Consider the following 21,269-nt stretch of genomic DNA (forward strand, 5'->3'; position numbering starts at 1 on the left):
ATTAATTTTACGTCATTTTTATATCATTCTCGGTTGCTGATCTTGCTTTCATCTATAACTCTAAATCTAAAATTTTTCTGTATAAATTATTATGGAATAATATTTTAAATATTTTTTCACTGCTTTTGTTACAACTACAGTTTATTAAAACCTGTAAAGTTGTATAATCTCAGAATCATTTTATAGATTTTTATAAATTTATCTGCACCAAATTTGTTTGTTAGTGAGCTAGTGAGCGAGTAAGTTAGTTAGTAGACTAGTTATTGAGTGAGTTTGAAAGTGAGCTAGTTAGTAAGAGAGTGAGTGAGAGGTGCTTCGCATCTAAAACACAAACAGAGAACAAGGTAACAATTAGTGCATCACATTCAGTTACCAGAAGTACAAGTCTTTCCTCCCCATCTCAGTAACTGTAAGCCTCTATAATGATAATAACAATAATAAACCTTGCTTAAAATACCTTAGCTTCACCTAGCTTACCTTAAATTCTGGTTAACCTAATTGAACTTAGCTTATCTTAACGTAATCTAACATAAGCTAACTTAACTAACTGTAGCTTAACTATAAAATAAGACATCAATGACATTAGGGAAGGAAACAGAGGTCTGAGGAAAATATAGGGAAAGATAGATAGAGGAGTGAGGAATATAAAGGAGTCTTATGTTGTTTTATGGTCTCCAGTCCATCCATGAGCTGCTCGATGTGGTACATGACAAAGTTTCACACAGCTGTGTGATCCAGGAGCTTCATACACACTCTCTGCCATAGAAAGGATGTCCTGCAGACAGAGGAAGAAATTGTGCTCAGCCGATCAAACAAAAGCCCTTCAAAAAATATTCACATAACTTCCCCTGTGAACAGCTGCTTTAAAGGAAAACTCCACTGAGTTTACAAAATTACTTAATCATTCAAAGGTTTACATGCAAACCACTTATTCAGAGTGGTTTGGTGTGAAATGTGCCTTTCTAGAGAAATTTACCTCGTCAGAATTGTTCAGCATTACAGTACTAGGAACCAGACGTCCAAGGCATTTAATGGCTCTAAAAGCTACATCTCATTAAGTAATTGCTAAAAGTACTAATATGAAATGGTTAGGAATGCGTTGCTTGATACCTGAGACATGGTTTGTGATCATTTTGTTATAAAGTTATGGCCTAAAATGTATTTTTAGTATAAAGTTTTACTCCAGGATTACTTAGATGTTTCCTGTCAAAACCGTATTCTCAACTGAGATCAATGCGTGCAAGCAAACATGCTTTTATAGTTACTAGCCTGTGGCTACAGCCATTCAACACGACTAATGACGGTGTTGTATCCGATTCAGTTCCCCCTCAAAGTCATGTTCCCTTTGACAAATCAGGTCCTTGGGCGTGCACATTCACTGAAGAGATAACAACACCAAGCAACACTGGAACTACAGAAAGCAAAAAGGTTCAAAAAACGTCTCTATGGCAGCTGTATTCACTCAATCGGTGACAAACAGTACAAAAAGTATTCATCAGTATGACTGATTACTGTTTACTCAAATTGAAAATAATATTTGTCACAGAATCCCAAATATGTTGTAATAACAACTTCCAGGGCGCTTCATAGTGTGCGACTCGAGTAGCTGAAAAGGGGGAGAGGAGGTGGAATACGCCGCAGACTTAGAAGTACGGGCCTCAGTCACCGCCGCAAGTTTCCTGCACTGCCAGCATTCCTTCTTTCCAATATGCAGTCTATCTGGAACAAGATGGATGAATTGGGAGCGTGGGTTAAATTCAGACATGAAGGGAAGGAAGCATGTCTCCTGGCCTTTACTGAAACCTGGCTTAGCGAATCGGACCGGGACGAAGAACTGTTAATAAATGGGTTTGGTAGCCCATTTCGACTGGACCGGTCCCCTGAGTTAACCAACAAGCACCATGGAGGAGGTGTGTGCTTCTACGTTAACCAGAGGTACTGTAACACTGCGGTGGTTCGGGAGAGGCTGTGTACGCCAGATATTGAACTGCTGACAAATTCACTCCGTCCTTATTATTTGCTTCGCGAATTTCAACAAGTATATTTCACATTAGTGTATATACACCCGCGAGCAAATGCATCAGTAGCTGCCCAGCTGATTGCCGATGTAATGCATAGGTTGGACTCAATTTGTCCGGATGCTCCCGTTTATTCTTGGTGATTTTAACTATTGTAAACAGGACGTATGAATGTTTTTTCTTCTCGATTTGATAGTTGTCTGTGCCATGTAAAATGCCTTTGGCTACTCTCTGTGCTTGAGTGAAAGTTTTGGCATGGGGGTGGTTTTGACAGTTTATATTAATAATATTTTAATAGTCAAGCTTAACATCTTTAACTGTTTTGGTATCATGTTGGTAGTGCTAACGTTATCCATTTAGTTTACACTTAATCTGTATGAAGTGTAATGTTAGTTTAGCCAATAGCTAACATTAAGTGGAATTAGCAAGGAAATATTGGCAACTTAAATTGTGTAAAAGGACATTTTTTTTCAAAATAAGAAATGAATGGGACATCAACATTGTACTTTCATATCTGTAATAAATTGCACCACAATGGCTTCAGTGTATAGTTGATTTGTCTCACAAACTAATGAGCTAGCTATGCTACAGCCATAGCAGTTTGGCTTGAGTCAGCTAGCTAGGGCAGGTCAGAGACAAAACAGATAAAACAACATCTTTTTTACAAGATGTTATGTGTCTGAATGTCTGTTGACACCATAGCTGCAAGTTAATCTGCCATAAAGGGGAACTCCACAAATTCTACATGAATAAATGTTTGAGATGTAAACAAAGTCATTCATACTGGTATGATGTGAAATGCACTGTTCGAGAAAAACAAACAAACAAACAAAATACAAACACAGCCTTTTTATTTAATCATTTACTCTCCAAAACCACCAGTGATCCTACACGTGTCTTTGGAGTTTTATATGCAATGTTGACGATGGTTGTCATAAATCTGAAAAAATATATTTTCCTTGGGGACTGTTTTGCCCCATTACTCCCTGCATGTATAACATAATGCAATATGAGTTTTAGGCAATCACACAACTATCGTAAAACAATGTCTTAGGCATCAGGTAGCATATTCATAATCATATCATGTAATAACTTTCTGTGAGAGAGCTTTGAGAGACATTAAACTCTTCAGACGTCTGGTTCCTATCACCACTACTGTGAACAATTCTAACTCTACGTTTCTCAAACGGAGCAAATGCTAAGCATTAGGTCACTATTACCCACAGATTAATTAACTAATAATTCGTGGTAGTTAATAGTAGTTACTGAGGTTTTAATGCAGCACTACTCATTTGTCCCTGCTTAGTTCTTGATTAGTTACTTATTACCTATGAAACAGTTTTGTAAAGTGTTACTGAGAATTCTTCAGCAGGGACTCGTCAATACTCACATTAATGTAGTATGTGGTTCGTTGGTAATTTACTGAAATTTTTTTTTCCTGAATGATCAATTGACTTCTATGAGTGTTCAGTATTACAAACCACATCATGTCTTAGCTGTTAAAGGTGACAGTGATAAAGGGTGCAGAAGGGACCAAACAGACAGACAGTAAATATTATAGTTCTGTTAGACTGCTGAGTAAATAAATACAAAGTCCAAAAAACAGACAAAATGGACTTTGGGCATCTTAAATAAACCCACATGGTTACAGAAAAAGCACCAATGAAAAGTGGGGAGTTTTCAGGAATGGTCCTACTTATATACCAACCGAACCTCTGTTTTCTTCACTATTTCTCCATTTCAAGGACACATTTTTCTTCTTGTTGCTTTACAATTTGAAATAGAGAGTATGGGTAATTCAGAAACTGTCTATATAGATGCAAACGCTGAGGAGATCCTGAAGGGCCCATGCTTTCCAATGTCTGATTTTAACCGGGAACTATTTGAATATACACGCTTTAAAATTGATGTGGGCATTGATGAATCTCTGCTGAGGTATTCTGGAACAGACTCTACTGTTAAACTACAGGATTACTCAAATCAACTGCGGACAGAACTGGGCAGCAACCTCCCAGACTACGTGGAGAAAGTTGGTGATGCTCTGGCAGGTTTCACTCCTGTACCAAATGCAGTAGGCATAGGTGCACTTGCCATCTCTATGATTCTACATTTTTGTTTTTTTGCCAGCAAACAGTCACCAAGTAAGGAGCCTAACCCTGAGGATCTGCTACGGCGTGTCTTTGCTGAGGAGAAGTCCTCAGAGGTGCGTGATCTGATGGAGCATTACCTGAACCGCTACAGGATGTATGTGAAGCAAGAACAGCGTCTGCTGGAGGAGACCAAGCGTGTGGAAGAGCAGCTCGCCAGTCAGCTCACACGGCTGAAGAACTCCATGCTCGCGGATGGACACATGAGCGATCGTGCTCTCAAGCACTGGGCCAACGGAGCTGCATTCCGTGCGCAGATGCTCATCCACATCGCACGGCTGAAGAAAAAAGAAGGAGCTTCTGAATTTGAGAACGCCAAGATCAGCGCACGCAGTGCGATAGACACTTACAACAAACATCTGTTTGATCTGATTGAGAAATACAAGACATATAAGGCATCCGAGGTTGTCGACACTGGAAAAGTAATAATGGCAAAGTGGATTTATGTGTGTTGTTCATTAAACAAATGTTGCACAACAAAGTGCGATTTATCTGCTAATCCAGACGAAGGCGGTAAAATGTTTCTTAGCGACATCTTCTCAGTTAACAGACAGATTGTAGAGCTACAAAAATACTTTTCTGACCTTCAAAAGAATTTTGCTGTTTTGACAGGTCAACTTGGAACCTTCAAAGTTCCCAGAAACTGAATAGTCCATCATTGATCATTTAACGATTAGGCTTCAGCACATTAGGATGTGCTGAAGCCTACATGAACTAACTAACATATAACTAAAATTAAAATGAGTTAAAATTACTTATTCATACATATTACACCTGCCTCACACTGTACTGAGCTCTATACCTGTTCATACTTACATATCTTTTACACATCCTTATGACAATCATGATTTTTAGATAACGTCTAACAGGCATTGGTAACCTGAACACTTCTGCTCTGTAATTAGGCTCACTTTGTTTCTTTATTCCTCATTATTCATTGTTATATATTAAGCTATCAATCATCTCCTTAATCACTATTCCATAACTTTTATTGTTTTGTTGTGTTACTATTTTTGGAGGATGGGTTCCCGTGTTGAGTCTATTGTTTCCTCTCAAAGTTTCTTCCTCTTGCTCTCCTTGCCTTGCAATTTTTGTTCCAGATCTCCTTCTCTGCTAAGAAATCAAACACTGTTGTACAGTAGGTACAATGATGGCACCATTCATTTAATTCATATGTTATTAAATTCTTTATTCTCTGTATTGTTCCTGATGTATTACTAATAGCTGGATTTATGCTGTACTACAAAATGACCTGGAAGGTTTTATAATAACATTGCCTGGTGTTTTCTTGATTAAACAATAAAGTAATGACATTTCAATCATGTGTTCTGTGAAATTCTTTTTCGAGTGTGTCTTTACACTTAAATAAAAAATGAAATAGTTTTTTTTTACAATTGTTAAAAAGCATTTTTCAGTGCCAACTTTTTCAAAACTTTTCACACTCCTCTCTGCAGAAACATGTAGCTCTGCACAGCAGTTCATTTTATGCCTTAAATACAGCCATAAATCACTAAATCTACTGCAAAAACAACTCAAAATAATTTGTCCATCATAAAGTCAACACTAGTGCCCTTATAAAAGCAGTACTCTGTTAATCACAGCACAGTCACCTCAGAAACACTAACAGCTGTCGACATTAATGCACATTCACTATTTTATGTAAATCTATGGTAAGAAAAAAATGATTTCCTCTGTGGTTGTGTTTCAATTCATAATTAGAAGAATTAGTTTATTATTCTTTGGCTGGTCATGTAAACAACACTATAAAAGGAATAGGCTAAACGATTGAACACTGAATTGATGAAAAATATAGATTTTTTTTTGTCTAAGCTACATTTAGATGCATTAGGTATAATATTTTGCTTTTCATTGTTTCATTGCAGTTTTTTACTATGACATCTTTTTGAAATGATGAAATGAAATGAAATATCTTTTTTAAGTTGTCCGTACAAACCATCTTCTTAAAGTGAATATTGCAAAAAAAATCCAGTACTTTAAATGTATAAAGAAAAAAAATCTAAGTGACGGAAACAGTAAATGCTTAGTTTACATGCTCTGCTTTACCTGTCATCCTCTCATGCATCATAAAAATACAAAAAAGCACTTGTTTATTATGTGCTGGGTCCACAGTGGATGATCCACTGTAAACAAAACAACTCCAGAAATAAATCTTTTTTACAGACAGTCAGCACCTGGGTAGGACTTCAGCACAGATGTTAATCAGCTGTTATTGGCCCATTTACACTCATTCAATCAGCAGTTTGTCTCTATGACCATTATAATTATTTGGGGTTTGATCGTTGTCAAGTAAATGATGCTCAGCTGCTAGGGATGAAGGGGTTGTCAGTGGTGGACCCCAAGTTCTATACAGCTTCAGATACAATGAATCTGATATGTATCTCATATGTGGAACTCATGTGATATGTATTTCAAAGAAATCAGAAATCATTTACAGTAGATTAGTCTTAAATGTACGTAACAATACAGCTTGTTAATTCTAAGCAAGACTGGAAATTGTCATGTAAAATTGAATTATAACTGTTTTTTTGTCATAATTTTTGTCAAGGCTCTGGCTATCGACAGATGGTGCGAAATGGCCACAGAATACTTGGAATGCAGGAAGTGCAAGAGGATGAACACTGCTGGTCTGGAAGCCTTCTAAAGCAGCCAGATCCAGGGCATAAGACCTACTTCCCTGCAGTCCTCACATACAGGTAAGACTTTTTCCCCTCATTTTTCCCAAAGCTGTTATGTTGACTCTCAGGCAGTTTTGTTAAGTGGTAACTGGCATTACAATAATGTATTCCACTCCACTGTAGGCTGTCCTGCAGTTATAGTGTGGTGCGCTCATGCATGAGCACACGCTGGGCAACAGCACCACACAGCTGCATCAACAGCTGCAAGAGCAGCACTCAGAGGCATGGATGCAGAAGTGCCTGTGATATCTGACTGACTGTAAGCCCTATGTACTGCATTAACTGGCTACTAGCGGTGCTCTGTAGGCAACCCTGCCAGTCCGCAGTGATAGCAGAGGAGTAGTAAAGTTCTGCAACCTCACTGCTGTTTTTTTGACTTAAATTTAGACAATCATATGCCTTCAAAGAGGGGGCATGTGACAATTGTTTATTGTAACCCACCCCTAATCCTTCAGTGATATGAAGGTGAAGTCAGCTATATCCGCCAGCTTCTTGTTCGAATTAAACTGATGCAGCATTTATGGAAAATTTAGCTAGCTAGCTACCAAGATATCAGCATACTAGCACTTTTTTGTGCTTATTATAAAAAAAAGGATCATAATAACTTGAAACAACATTAAACTAAGATAATACAATGGCTATCGTAATTACTCCACAATACTCAATTTTGTGGGTTTCTTGGGTTGCTTGTGCAGCTATCTTGCCGGTGTTTCTTTTTTCTCATAACACACTGCTCGGAGCATGCCTCTGAAAAACCTCTGTTTGGGGGGCCATGTAGCCCTAACACTTCGCCCTACCCCTCTATCGGACACCCTACCCCTAGGCATGAACGCACGAAACAGAGGGGTACGGGCTAAGTGGCAGGGGCAAGCAGAGAAATGGGATTTGGCTGTCTGATACCACAGCAGAGGCAGCACTGTATTACAGCAGCAGTAGTGCCTCCCCCGGGTCATGCCCTGCAATCACAGTATATTGTGAATTCGTAGACGTGATGGCATGGTTAAGCAGTGAAGAAAGATTGAAAATAAACTGTAGATGATTTGAACTAGAAATGTACATTTATTTAGGAAGGGTGGTGGGGTGCTAAATGACCTTTGGAGGGGCTAAAGACTTGCTAGCAAAATCCATGCCATTGCAAAGCTGGCAATCTAAAGACACACAGATAAGTGCAGTGAGAAAAGGGCAGAAAAGTGCAGCACGTGCTGACCATTCTAAACCTGAAGGAGGTCTCACGTACATGTAATATGAGAAAAAGAGAGCTCATAAAGTCAACACCGGAAACAATTCATTAGGGTTAATTTAATGCAGAGGGTTTACCTGGACTAAAGGCCGGAGGCCCCAAGTAATTCAGGAACTCTTATTGACCGTTACTGAGCTCTCTTGAGGGATGATCAAGGAAATCTTCTCAGTAACGGACATGTTTACATGTTTGCAAATGATAAGCTTTGCTGGCTGTTGTATTGGACTCCTGCTCTGGTGATTGTGGAAGCAACAGTTGACTGAAGCAGGCCATGAAAGAGTTTTAAACTTCATTTAAATGATAAGCATTTTTTTTCTTTTGCATTTCAATACAAGTTACAGCTATTAAGAGAAAAATTAGATGAAACCTGCCAGTAACAGCAATGAACATCATTAATTAAATTTAAAAATTCAACGGCATTTTTCCATGTGCCTTATCAATATGTAATCTAAATATATTCTGAATATGTTGCTTTTTAATGCACTGTAATGAAATGTTACTGAATACATTTAGAACAGTGTATTCAGTATTCAGCCATCTCTTCTTTTTCAAAGTGTTTTTTCCAACCGTGCTCCTACCAGACGTAAGTTAGACTGTACAGCTACAACTGAGATGACATTTAACACATTTTTAGTCAGATTTGACTGGACATAACTTTGATGAATAATGGCCAGGGGGAAAGATTCAGCAGTTCATTTTATCTCTTGTTCAGAGGTCTGTAAGGACGCCTTCCCTTCATTCCATTTTTACAAGGTCAGTTTATGTTTGCATGAACAGCAACAAATGAGGAACAATATTTTGAATAATTCCTGGTGCTGGCACCATCAAAAGTCCTTTAAAATAAACTAGCCATCATTTGTCTTACTGTGTTGAGACAGAGGAGAAGTGCTGGATGGTCAGTAGAAAAATGGGGCAGGCTGTGTTTTTAATGCTGCTAGTTTCAGGTTAGTGTATTATATGCATATATACATAAGTTTCCATGTGTCTATGTGTGCTTGGATGTTTTTGCATATAAACCAAGTGTTTAATTTGTTAAATCTCTTATAAATCTCTCACTGTAGATCTTCTGGTCATCTCTGCTCCTCTCTCTTGTCAGTACCACTACATGAATGAGAGTAAGACCTGGTTTGAAGCTCAGAGCTACTGCAGAGAGAGATACACTGACCTGGCTACTGTGGACAGCATGGAGGAGATGAAGAAGCTGATAGTAAAGGTAGATCCTGGGTACAGAAGCACAGTGTGGATTGGACTGAAGAGGGGAAACCAGACTACCTGGGGCTGGTCTATGGGAAATAATACCTTCTCCAAGTACACTAACTGGGCCAGTGGGCAGCCAAATGGAGATGGGTGGTGTGGATTGATAAATAGTGGAAGCTGGTGGGATCGTTCCTGCGATCTCAATTACACATTTATATGCTATAATGGTGAGTCCAGAGGACGTATTCTTGCAGATCCTTAAAATGCCTTAAAAATAGATATGAATAATTTATGTCTGGAAATGTCTTGTTTTTTAACCAGAGATATTAGCTTTAGGGATGTCCAGGCATATTTTAATGTAAAGGGTCAGGTGTCAGTTAAAAGAAGCTAGATCCAGTTAGGATCATTTGTTTTGTTTGTATTACGTTGTGTTACAGCAGGAGCGCCAACCTGCCTCCTGAAGATCTAGCATCCTGCAGATTTCACCACCAACCCAAATCTAACATGCCTCATTCAGCTTATCAAGGACTTCCTAGGTGGATCAGGTGGGGTTGATTAGGGTTGGAGCTGAAGTCTCTAGGAAAGTAAATCTCCAGAAGCACGGTTGGTGACCACTCTGTTACAGCAATATGAAATCATAATGTATTCATGAAACTATAAAATGGTTATTTCACATAAGTAGTCCACAAAAAAAAACAAAAAAAAAAACAATAGATATATAATTTATAATTTCAGAGTGTACCACCATGCACATTATCAAAGATTGCACTGCATATTAAAGGAGCCAGTAGCCACATCTCAGGGAGGTCAATTAAACTAGATGATATTAAACTAGATGATATTAAAGCAATCTACAAATAACCCAACAATACAAACATATCAGTTCATGTCACATTATGCACATACTTAAAATTAAGCAATTTGACTGTAGTATTAATTAGCAGCCTGGCATATCTTCCTTTGATTGTGCACTAGTTTTATCTATAAAATAACAGACGGATTCAGCTCTGTATCTGCTCATAGCATATTTGAAAGAACTCAAATCTGACTGAAGGTCGGGGGCAGAGGCCGAATCGAGACTTCCCTATTTAAATCTTAAAATGGTTCCTAAAGAACAGATCAGTATATTGAACTAAGTCAGGAGTCAACCAACCAAAACTATCCAGCTGTCAGCAGTCCTGTGGTCAGAAAGTGATGAAGGGTTAGAGGATGATAAACACACAGAGAAGACTGTGGGATCATGCCATCTCAAAGCATATATCCATGCTTTTTCAAACAATTGGTTTGAATTAAATAGACATTAATATATGCCATATTTGTATTTTTTCTATGTTGAGGTCTTAAAAATATATTAAAAAGCATTGAATTTGCACTTAAAAGTTGTGAAGCAACCCTATTAAAAATAAAGGTGTCCGAAATTGTTCTTTTTTTGGATTTCAATGCAGTTATTAAAAGATCCATTTTTGTAAACAAGATATTTGAGTGAAAAGCACTGCTTTACAGTTCATAGAACCTTCACGTAACATATAGATGCTAAAGTAATTAAAAGTACATATGTACAAGTTTTTTTTTATAAACCTTTATTTGTATGATAGCACATAATGAGTTGAGTCAATTTGTCATTTGATCAGAGAGAACACTAAACTGAGCAGAGCTCTTGGTTCTCAGGACTGGTGTTGGACTTTGAAGGCTCTATAGGAAGTCTATAGCAGGTTTTTTTTACCTTAAACCATGAAATCAAGCCAAGAACCCTTCAGGAAACTTGATTTTAGGAGTGTTGTTGCTGAGATATATAGAAAGATGGTACATGTTGCCATTCTTTTTCCAGAAATATAGTGTAATATAATAGCACTGACTGTCATTTGTGGTTCATGTTAATGTTGGTAACTGTAAAAACTAAAGTTAGCTGAATGTTTGCTCAGTTTGCATGAAACATGGCAAGATGATAGACAAGGATTTGCATATGTTGTGTAGCTTACTGCAGCATATCCTAGCACCACTGCTTCCTCAAATGTGCCCAATACAATCTGAACCCAGAGTAATTACAGCTGGTCATAGAATTAATCAAAGTACATTTTTGAGATGTGTTAATTTTTCAAATTGAAATTTGAAGAGGGGGTATAAAAAAGGTTGTGACACGTACAGTACTGCCCAAAAGGCAGAGACCACCGGTCAAAACAGCCATTAAAAACAACATATTCATTTTTCGGCAACAAGTCTAAAAGCAGTCTAAAAGTACACAGAAGCCTCAACAACTAAATATAATGTCACATCTTTCAATGGTTAGTGTGTCCATCCTTCGCTTTTGTTACAGCTCAGTTCTTACCTGTGTTCATTTTTTGAACCTCAGTTTCGGGAACTTCACACATACTCCTTTTCCCCTTCCTTACACAAGTATATTATGTCATATCTGATTTTCTTAGAAACATCTCCTTTTGCCATTTTAGAGCCACATTAGAAAGCAATGTGTAAAGTAGGTTTGGGTAGTTGCTTGTGTGAATGTTAGGGTCTCTTTGAAGGGGAATGTAATGTCAGTGAGGGCTTTAGGAACAGCTTTTGATGGGAGGCTCTTTGGTTTTAAGATTGGAAGGATAAAAGAGTGAGAGTAGAGGTAAAAGTAAAGAGTGGATAAATGAAATACTGATACTTAAATAATGAAATAATGATACTATATATTGTATTTAATTTTGGAAGCTTTTGTGTTATTTTCTGTTAAATATGCAGCACTTGACACCACTTCCTGTCAAAACAGCCACTAAAAAAAGTAATTAATTTTTCAGGAGATGTTTATGAGGAGATATAGATATAATCAACTTGCGTAAGGAAAGGGGAAGTCGAAAGAAAATAAATGAAACACAGGAGTTTCCAAAACTGGAGTTCAAAAAGTAACTAAAAGCTATAGACACCAGCTCCACTCTTGTCTCAGATCTGAAAAAATCCACTGGTCTATCCTTCTTCTGTGAGAAGACAGCTCAACAGTGTGGGTCTAAAAGAATGTGTAGCTGTTTAAGAAGCTGCTACTGAGAAAAGGAACTTAGCAAAAAAGAAGAAAATTTGCAAACCAAACGAAAGGAGCTTCCGGTGGTCATAAATAAATATTGATTGTTTTCTGATTTTTCTCGTGAAGCTAGAAAGAGAAATAATGTGTACTTAACTTTGGTTGTTGTGACTGGAAATTGAATAAACCAAAAGGTGATCTCTGATTAAAGCCAAAAAGGCTTAAATTACATCTAGCCTGCACTGTTCTATGAGGCTATTGTTGACTAAGTTTCTTTTAAATGACTTCAGCATTCAAACATTCATCCCAATGAATCTGATTTTACTTTTGCAATGGGTTTCTATTCATGTAAACTCCTTGTCCCTGTTTTTTTACAGAATCATCCATTCCGTCTCAACGATATATTCATGTACAGAAACAGCTGACCTGGAGAGCAGCTCAGCGATATTGCAGAGAGATATACACTGACCTGTCCAGTATCCGCAATGCAGAAGAAAACAACCAACTGAATTACACATTAGATGACACATGGGTCGGCCTGTTCAGTGATTCCTGGGCGTGGTCAGACCAGAGTACCTCTTCATTTCGCTACTGGGCAGATTCCGAACCAGGCCAGACTGACAAGTGCGTCTCAGTGGCTGTGAATGACTCTGCGAGATGGTATGATGAAGACTGCAGCCTGAAGCGCAATTTTGTCTGTCAGAACTGTGAGTGTTTACCTGCTGAGTGTGAAACATCAACTTGGTATTACAAATGTTTGTATAATTATAATATAATAAAATTGAGTATTGTATTAAACATGAAGCAATGAAAAAAAAACTAAATAGAAATACAACAAAACACTGCTTAAAATAAAAGCCTTTATAATAACATATAATAATGATAATAATAATTATAATAATAATAATAATAATGCTTATGTATGCACTACCCAAGATGAAAACTTCCCCAGTTACATTGAAAGAGGAGAATTTTGGCAAAACACATCTGCCATTTAGTAGGCATTGGAAAGTTATTCACAGTATGTATATTGTGTGCCTGCACAAGAAAAGCTAACCTACTTAGAAAGAAAACATGGATTATTAGGTGTTATTACAACAGCATATTCTCCTAACAAAAAGGGTTCTTTAGAATAAACCATAGATTAACCACTTTCGCTTACCTGAAGACCATTTCAGTGGATTACATTTTTGTAAAGGATTTGTATGAGTGTTGGAAGTTAGCTGATGAATTCAAAAGAAATTAATAGCTAATGCTAATGTTACTGCTAGAAAGCCGAATATTATGTCTTATTATGTCTTTATTATTATTACTGATACAGTGAATCTATAACATTGTGAATATATATACATACACACACACACACACACACACACACACACACACACACACACACACATATATATATGTGTATGTGTGTGTCCAAAAGTCTGAGACCACATTGAAAATCTGATTTTTTGTTCATTTACCTGGGAATAATACTATATTAGGCTACAATGTTCCTTTAAGAGTGTACTGTAGAAATATTGTTTGGATTTCATGCACTAAAAATGTAAGCTAATTTTATGTAATGAAGTAACTCTCTCTGAACTTCTATCTGAAAATCCTTGTACTGTAGAGCCTGGCGAACTGGAACCTAGTAGACCACATGGCTAATAAATTTGTAGTCATTATTTAGTTTAGCAGATCTACTCTTGAAAAGGGCCCAGGGTTCCAATACATTCATTTGTTGATGTGAACTAGTACTGTTGTAACAGTATGGATTTAGAACCATTAACATTGTAGTATATACAGTATAATGTACTGCAGTTGAAGGAATATGGTTGTAATTGAATCCACTTGGACGTACCCTTTTAATACTCACATAATTAAATCTGAAGTTGTCCTATGGAGATGATATAAAAGTTAGATTGAGATTATCTGTTCATTTGACAACTTGTGTGCGTAATCATTCTGTTGTCATCTACTGTGTATTGTGAGTTAATGTATAAGCGAAGATACATTCTTTTACAAACACGCTTAGACAATAAAGCCTGATTCTGATTCTCTTAATTTTCTCTTTTAATCAATTTAAAACTGAAAGTGTATGCACATAATCAAAAATATTCTTTCTTTTCAGATGTGAAAATACAGATATTGAGAGTGAAGGTGAGCTCTAATGGAAAGAAGGACCTCAGCGAGCCAGAAATAAATGCAGCTATTTTGAAGCAGGTCAGTCTGACTTCTGATGGCCGGATCCTACAAGAACAGTATCTGATCTCAAAACTGTACATAAAAAAAAGAAAATTACCAGTGGCTGCAATCTTAGTGATTGATCATGTTATCCAGACGATCACTTGCGTGTAAAAATCAAGAAGCTACTGTAACAGTACATACACGCTATCTATTGTATTGAGGCAGCCTCTAATGTAGAAGCGTCATATATATTTGTATGAGCTGTGGTGTGAGTACACTTTTGTTTGCATTTTAAGATTGAAGAGAAGCTGAAGGAGAAGGGGATCAATGGTATCATCAAAGTCAGCTGGAAAGAGATGGATGGAAGAGTGTTTTGTCCTGAGAAGAAGATGAAGAAGTAGTGATGAGTTGTAGGTTGTAGCCTTAGCAAGAAGGCTCAGCTCACACTGAACTTCAATAATTACGTGAATGAGAAAAGTCATAGCCCAAAGTACTCAACTCTTTTAACAGTTTAAATACACAGACAGTAACAAGGACAATTATTGTTTACTAATAAGGCACAGTGATCTAATAACATTGTGAGTATATATATAAGGTTCTATCTGCGTTCTAAGCAGTTCTGAGATATTCAGATTCAAAGATTTTGCATTCCAAATAGCAAAACTGATAAGTGGATGAAGTGTTTTTCATACCTGAAAATGACACACCCTAAATTTATTGGACATACTTTATTCAGATGGTCACCTATAGATGATCTATAGATGAGGCTTTCCAAATAAATATCTAAACCCTATCAAAGTTTAAGTTCCCTTTAGATTAGACATCAACCAGCTACTGTAATAAACTAAAAGTGTAGCAAGTCAGTCTAAAGGCAGTATGAGGTTTTGTTTTGTATCAGAAATGTTGACTCTAATACACCAAAATGTATTATTTGGGAGAAAGAAGAAAAAAGAAAGATGGACAAACAAATGAAATGAATGTTTATGGTTTATTTAAGACCCCATCAATTCAAATATACGCTATTTAATTATCTTCAGGGCTTATTATTTATAAAATTTAAGACAATAAGACTTTTTAAAGAAATACAAGAAGACAGACAGTGTTTCAGCAGCATGTTTTCAAGTTTCATAAACTTTTCCCACAGTCACTGAGCAGTGCAGCAACATGACAAAGAAGCAGAACCTGATTAGCCCTCTTTTGTGTTGAAAGTGCTGATTGGCTCACAGATAGACCCTTATGGAACTAAGTTAGAGTTTGATTTTGGAACTTTTTTTTTCCAAAGAATCCAAAAATGTAAACATCTTCAAAAAAACACCTGATGTAATATTAAGAAGTTGTCACAGAATAAGAATGTTTCACTAACTGAATTTTGATAGTTTGATAGTAACTCAATTTATTTATTTATTTTTTTCTTTTAAATCTGGAGATAAACAACAGAAAAAAGAAATTATGCACCACTATCCAAACTGAAGCAAATTGGTGAAATTGTACAAAAAGGTCACATTTTTAGTCTTATCTCTTCCATCGAACCACGTGTTCAGATGAACACTGAGGTGGATTTGATTTGATATACTGATCAGTGACTTTTGCTGAAACTTAAGGAGTCCATGCCAGCTTGAGTGCACATTGTCATTAAAGGAAAAGGTGAACATATTAAAATCTGATGGTTATGAGCAAGTTGAAAGAGTAGTTACTTTTTTAACACATTCATAATCATCAGATTGTAGTTACTAAGTTTAGTGAAGGACATTCCTTCTGAGGATGTATCTAAATTATTTACTATTATCATCATATCTTCATGAGTATAATGTTGATTTTGCATTTGAGACCTAAACATTGAGCTAAACCTTTTTTTTTTTGAGTCTGTGCATGTGACACTAATACATAAAGACATATGGTCTGAAAAACTCCAGCAAAATCCAACACAATGCCTCTGAATTTTAAAATGACTATTTCAGGCTTTATAGGGTGACTCACAGCAGTGCACACATCATATTTTATCATACTTTTTTTTTTACTGACTCAATGATGCTAATTTCAATTTTAATTAAAAAAAATCATACATAGCGCAGCTGCAATGTGAACACTTAAAATGTAGTTTTAGATTGTTTTCAATATCTAGAGGTGTGATATGTATATGATCATTAATTGCAGTTTACAGAGTAAAAGTGGATTATAATAAAATGAAGTACTACTTATGTTTCAGTTGTGTTTTATTCAGCATTGTAACAGTGTCTACACTGAATTAACTTAATCAGATTTAGCCTTTAGCCTTTTACATCCTAATGAATACATTCATGCAGAATGATCAGTGGTTCTTCTTTGAGATATGTGCTTATTCTACTTAGTCTCAAACAAGAACATATGGTATTCCAAGTAGTGTGGGTGCAGAAAACTCTAGATTCTGAGAGAAATCATGTATCACCACCCCTGGTGGTGATTCATGATCATAACACCCATTATTTTTACTTGATCATTTGTTGATTCCACATGCATGTATGTGTGACGGACAAAGCTGTTTAAAAGCCACAGCAATAAACTACATTGAAATGCTTAATAATTCAAAACTATAACATTCAATTTGCTGGGCTTTAAGCTTGCAAAATACTCCATTTTGTTACACATTACTGCTGATACAACTTAATCACTTTCCTCTGCTAGCTGGCTAGTTAGCATGCTAAAGTCTTTACTCATATAATATGTATGCTACACTCAAACTTCTCAAAGTTTGCATGGCTGGCCGATTAGCTCAGAATGGCCGACCTGCTAAGAATGGGTACTTGCCATTTGAATAATCAGCTCCTCCTTGTTCTGTCCTCTCTTTCTGTCTCGAGTGACCACTTATGTAACAAAGTATGATGCACATTCGAATGGTGAGTCCAAGTGAGTGAGGGCAAGTTCGAGAACAATTTGAAATGGAAAAAACACTAGATTTATTATTTTTTTTCACAATAGCATTTTCATTGCTTTTGGTATGTACTAGCAACTTAGATTACCAATAAGCCAAACAACCCCTTTTAGAGAAGTATCAGCTATTGCTTTATATGACCCAGGAAGGACTTGAACCCACAATCCCCAGCTCTGGAGGCTGATGCCTTATCCATTAGGCCACTGGGCTTGAATTCCCCCTGTCTTAAGGTTTTGGTTTAAAGGCTAACTTAAGTGACAGCTATGCTGAATCACACAAGACGCAAGGTACCTAATAAAGTGGCCAGTGAATGCATACACAAAATTTACATGTACATGTGCTGTTGTGACAAAAGGAAACAACATGCCCACCATATTATCAGCAAAGTAAAACAAACAATAATATTACTGAATTGCATTTTAGAACATTCTTATGAACATCCTAGTTTTTGTTTTAAGAACCTTAAGAAAGCTTTCGTGAATCCGGCCCCAGGGGTTGTCATATCTACAATGCAAATACAGACATTTTATTTCCAATCCAACACCAGTGAACATATATGTATTTCCTAATGTTGATCATAGTCAAACAGTGGTAAATAAAAAAAAAATGCATTTGGGGACTATTTTGCCTTATAGCACCCTGCTTGTATTTTCACCATGAATAGATATTTAAAAAAAATAAGATTTTAGGCCAAAACTTTGTCAAAACTATAATAAAACATTATCAACCACAAGATTAGACCAAGCCCAAGGTATGGGCTGACAAAAGGCATAAAGGACATACAGCTCCTTCTTACAAAGGTTTTAACCAAAAATTATAAGTTTACAGCATTTTTATAATGAGGACTATACATACATTATTTTCAGGAACAAAGCTTAATTTGTCTACTTACAGTTTTGTCATGTGCATAACAGCAGTGACAGGTATGCTGACAACATATTAGATCCCCTACTTATTAATCATGTTCAACATTCTTTCGTACCTACTGAAATTAGGTGGGACAACCTTCAGCAGACTGGAGCTTAGAGTCTTATTTACATTTAAGTGGATGTTAAAAGTATGAATTATTTTCATTATAACATCTTTGTCCTTTTGACATGTAGCAAGCTAAGCTGCAAAAAAGCCAAACCTGCCTTTTAAAGAAAGCAGTGAATGTTTGTTAACAACCCACAGGGGACTTAAACCCACAAATCCCCAGCTCCAGAAGCTAATGCTTTAGCCATTAGGCCACTGTATGGAGCTAGGGCAAAGCCTTAGCACAAGCTGGAGCATTTAATGTAGTGGTACCCACACTTTATATCATTTTGAAGAGCGAAACTCTCACACATACACATAACACTGACTTTTAAACTAATAAGAAATTGACATGCACATTTTTTTGTCAAAATAGCTACATTTAGAGAGGGTTTTATATTTAATAAGTTATATTTATTTTGTATTTCTGTGAAAGGTCAAGCTGTTAAACATATCAAGTGTAGTTTTTTCATCTTACTTCATCCTACCTTGCAGCTACAGCAAGCATCCATTACTGAGTCACCCCTGACTTTATTGTGACTGTATTGCTTATTAGTTACATTTACACTGTCTCGAATACTTTGATTTTACAGATGAAGCTCAATGTAACAACTCATGTTTTCTGGTACAACAGAGATTTTGCTGACAAAATTCTTTAGTGTAGCTTTACTCATGCTGCAGTTGATAATGACGTTAACTGCTAAAACAGCTGACACCTAAACCAATGAACTTCTATTACCCATATAAACCCCTGACCATGGATTTTTTTTTGTCATTTTCACTGGCAAGTGACCCATGCTGAATTTGGTTACCCTGTTTTAAATCAATACAATAAGTGCATTTTAAACATAATAATTTAGCGCATTATAAAAAAGTTAAATACAGTATTTTTCTTGGTTGACCACATTTTGGTTTTCAAAAAGAAAACACTGGTTGTAAAAAGGCAGCATGGGGTGGTTTGTTGAATGCAAATGCCAATATGAAAGCAAAACGAAATCCTGGACATTTTGAAAACACAGCCAGGCATGTTTATTAGGTCCCAAAAAGAGAATGTATGGTAAAGAGCTTTTTAGATGCAAAGCAACTCTGGATCTGACTTGTAATTCACTCACTCGTGACCAATTTACACCAGATGTGTTTTTGATGCATTTTTTAGTCGTACGTCTAATGGAACAAGTATACTTCTATTCTAATCCGAATTTAGAATGGAATTCTAACCTGAAGTGTTTATGAGCTGCTGACATGCAGTGTCAGTCATGCATGCTCTCACTCACTGACTTACTTATGTTTAGCAGGCTGAGGATTCTCCACAAGTGCTATTAGCACTAGCTTTTAGTGCATCGTAATATGTCATTTGGTGTATATCATCATCACATGATTGAATTTATTGACATCTAAATAAATTGCTTGATTAAACCATGCTTGCTGTCTATTATGTTTAAAAAATAATGATTTGTGAGTAACAGTGGTAGACTCTTGAAGCTAAAGACCAAGGGTCAGGATTAAGCCCAGTCCAGGACTACACAGCATTTTGATTGGAGATTCTTAATTGAAAGAAAAATAGTAGTCCAGGACTAGACTTAATCCCTGTCTGGGAAATTGATCCCATGTGTACATTTAGTAAAATCATTTACAGTTACCTCACACTGTACCCTTTACAATTACCCAGTGAACTCTTACAGTCTTCTGAGGTAGCATAAACACAATCAGAACACACTTCACATTTTTTTAGAACAACTGACTCAACGCCCTTTATTATTGGGCGAAGCAAGTCATTTGCCTCCTGCACCCAAAAAGCAGTCAGACCAGTGCAGCATTGTGGCTAACTGTGTTTTTAAAGAAAGGTACTTTAATGTATTTTATAAATCATTAGCAATATATCATGTGTTGGCTAAGAACAAGTCAAGGCTTCCTGTAATTTCCAGATAATGCTATGACAAACAAAGCTGTGAATCATTTTAAGGATGTTTTGCAACCATCAAACATGGTCTATATTTTATGCATGCAATTTTTTTATCTATCCCTGATTTAAATAAAATGTAAAAAAACATGCTTTATATACAAACCTAGTTCTTAAAAAAATGGGACAGTATGTGAAATGCTAATAAAAGCAAAAAGCAGTGATTAGTAAATTTTGTTTGACCCGTATTCAATTAAAAACAGTACAAAAACACAATATTTGATGTTTCACCTGATTAACTTTGTTGGGTTTTTTGTAAACATATGTTCATTCCAAATATGATGCCTGCAACTACTTCCAAAAACAGTTGAGACAGGAGCATGTTTACAGCTGTGATACATCACTGAAGACTGAAGACTCCAATTGATCCAGTTTTAAAAGTTGGATTTTTTGATGTTCTGTCGTTATACAAGTCAACGGCTGTGCAACTGTTTGGGGCCTTTGTTATCATATTTTGCACTTCATACTGTGCCACACGTTTTTGAATAGAAGACAGGAAGGCCAGTCTAGCATTCTGTACTCTCTGATCATGCAGCCATTCTGTTGTAACACGTGCAGGATGTGACTCGGTGTTCTCATCCTGAAATAAGCATGGACGTCCCTGAAAAAGACGACGTCTAAAAGGCAGCACATGTTGCTACAAAATGTGTTTACATCTTTCAGCATTATTGGTGTTTTGACAGATATGCAAGTTGTCCTTACAATGGGCATTATTATACCCCATACTATGACGCACCCTAGCTTTACACTGATAACAACCCAGATAGTCCTTCTTTACCCCACAGAACACATCTATTTTTTCCATAAACAATCTGAAAGATTGTCTCATCAGCCCACATGTTTCTGCTGTGCACCAGTCCATTTCAGATGAGCACATGCTCAAAGAACTCAGCAGCAGTTTTGGCATATGGCTACC

At 36.5% G+C, this 21,269-nt stretch overlaps 1 protein-coding gene across 3 annotated transcripts; it reads left to right on the plus strand.

Moving 5' to 3' along the window:
• The first annotated feature begins 7,374 nt into the window (after nt 1-7,374).
• On the plus strand, nt 7,375-16,665 carry LOC118797192 (macrophage mannose receptor 1-like). 3 transcript variants are annotated; one of them, XM_036556457.1, is made up of 5 exons: nt 7,375-9,045; nt 9,163-9,525; nt 12,674-13,003; nt 14,416-14,507; nt 14,768-16,665. In XM_036556457.1, exons 1-5 carry the CDS (start codon nt 8,994-8,996, stop codon nt 14,870-14,872), a joined length of 942 nt encoding a protein of 313 aa, XP_036412350.1. In that variant the 5' UTR covers nt 7,375-8,993; the 3' UTR covers nt 14,873-16,665. The 3 variants fall into 3 exon arrangements, with proteins under 3 accessions (XP_036412350.1, XP_036412347.1, XP_036412351.1); XM_036556454.1 differs by having other exon boundaries at nt 14,416-14,905; XM_036556458.1 differs by having other exon boundaries at nt 9,198-9,525; nt 14,416-14,905.
• Nucleotides 16,666-21,269: the final 4,604 nt, after the last annotated feature.

The sequence above is a fragment of the Colossoma macropomum genome, unplaced genomic scaffold, assembly GCF_904425465.1.
Source record: "Colossoma macropomum unplaced genomic scaffold, Colossoma_macropomum, whole genome shotgun sequence".
In the NCBI taxonomy this organism is placed as follows: Eukaryota; Metazoa; Chordata; class Actinopteri; order Characiformes; family Serrasalmidae; genus Colossoma; species Colossoma macropomum.

Bases quoted from the DNA above. Each gene is read 5' to 3' on its own strand.
- LOC118797192 (XM_036556454.1), top strand. From the start codon at position 8,994: ATGGTCAGTAGAAAAATGGGGCAGGCTGTGTTTTTAATGCTGCTAGTT. The intron at 9,046-9,162 runs GTTAGTGTATTA...CTCTCACTGTAG, and splicing joins TTTAATGCTGCTAGTTTCAG to ATCTTCTGGTCATCTCTGCT. The intron at 9,526-12,673 runs GTGAGTCCAGAG...GTTTTTTTACAG, and splicing joins CACATTTATATGCTATAATG to AATCATCCATTCCGTCTCAA.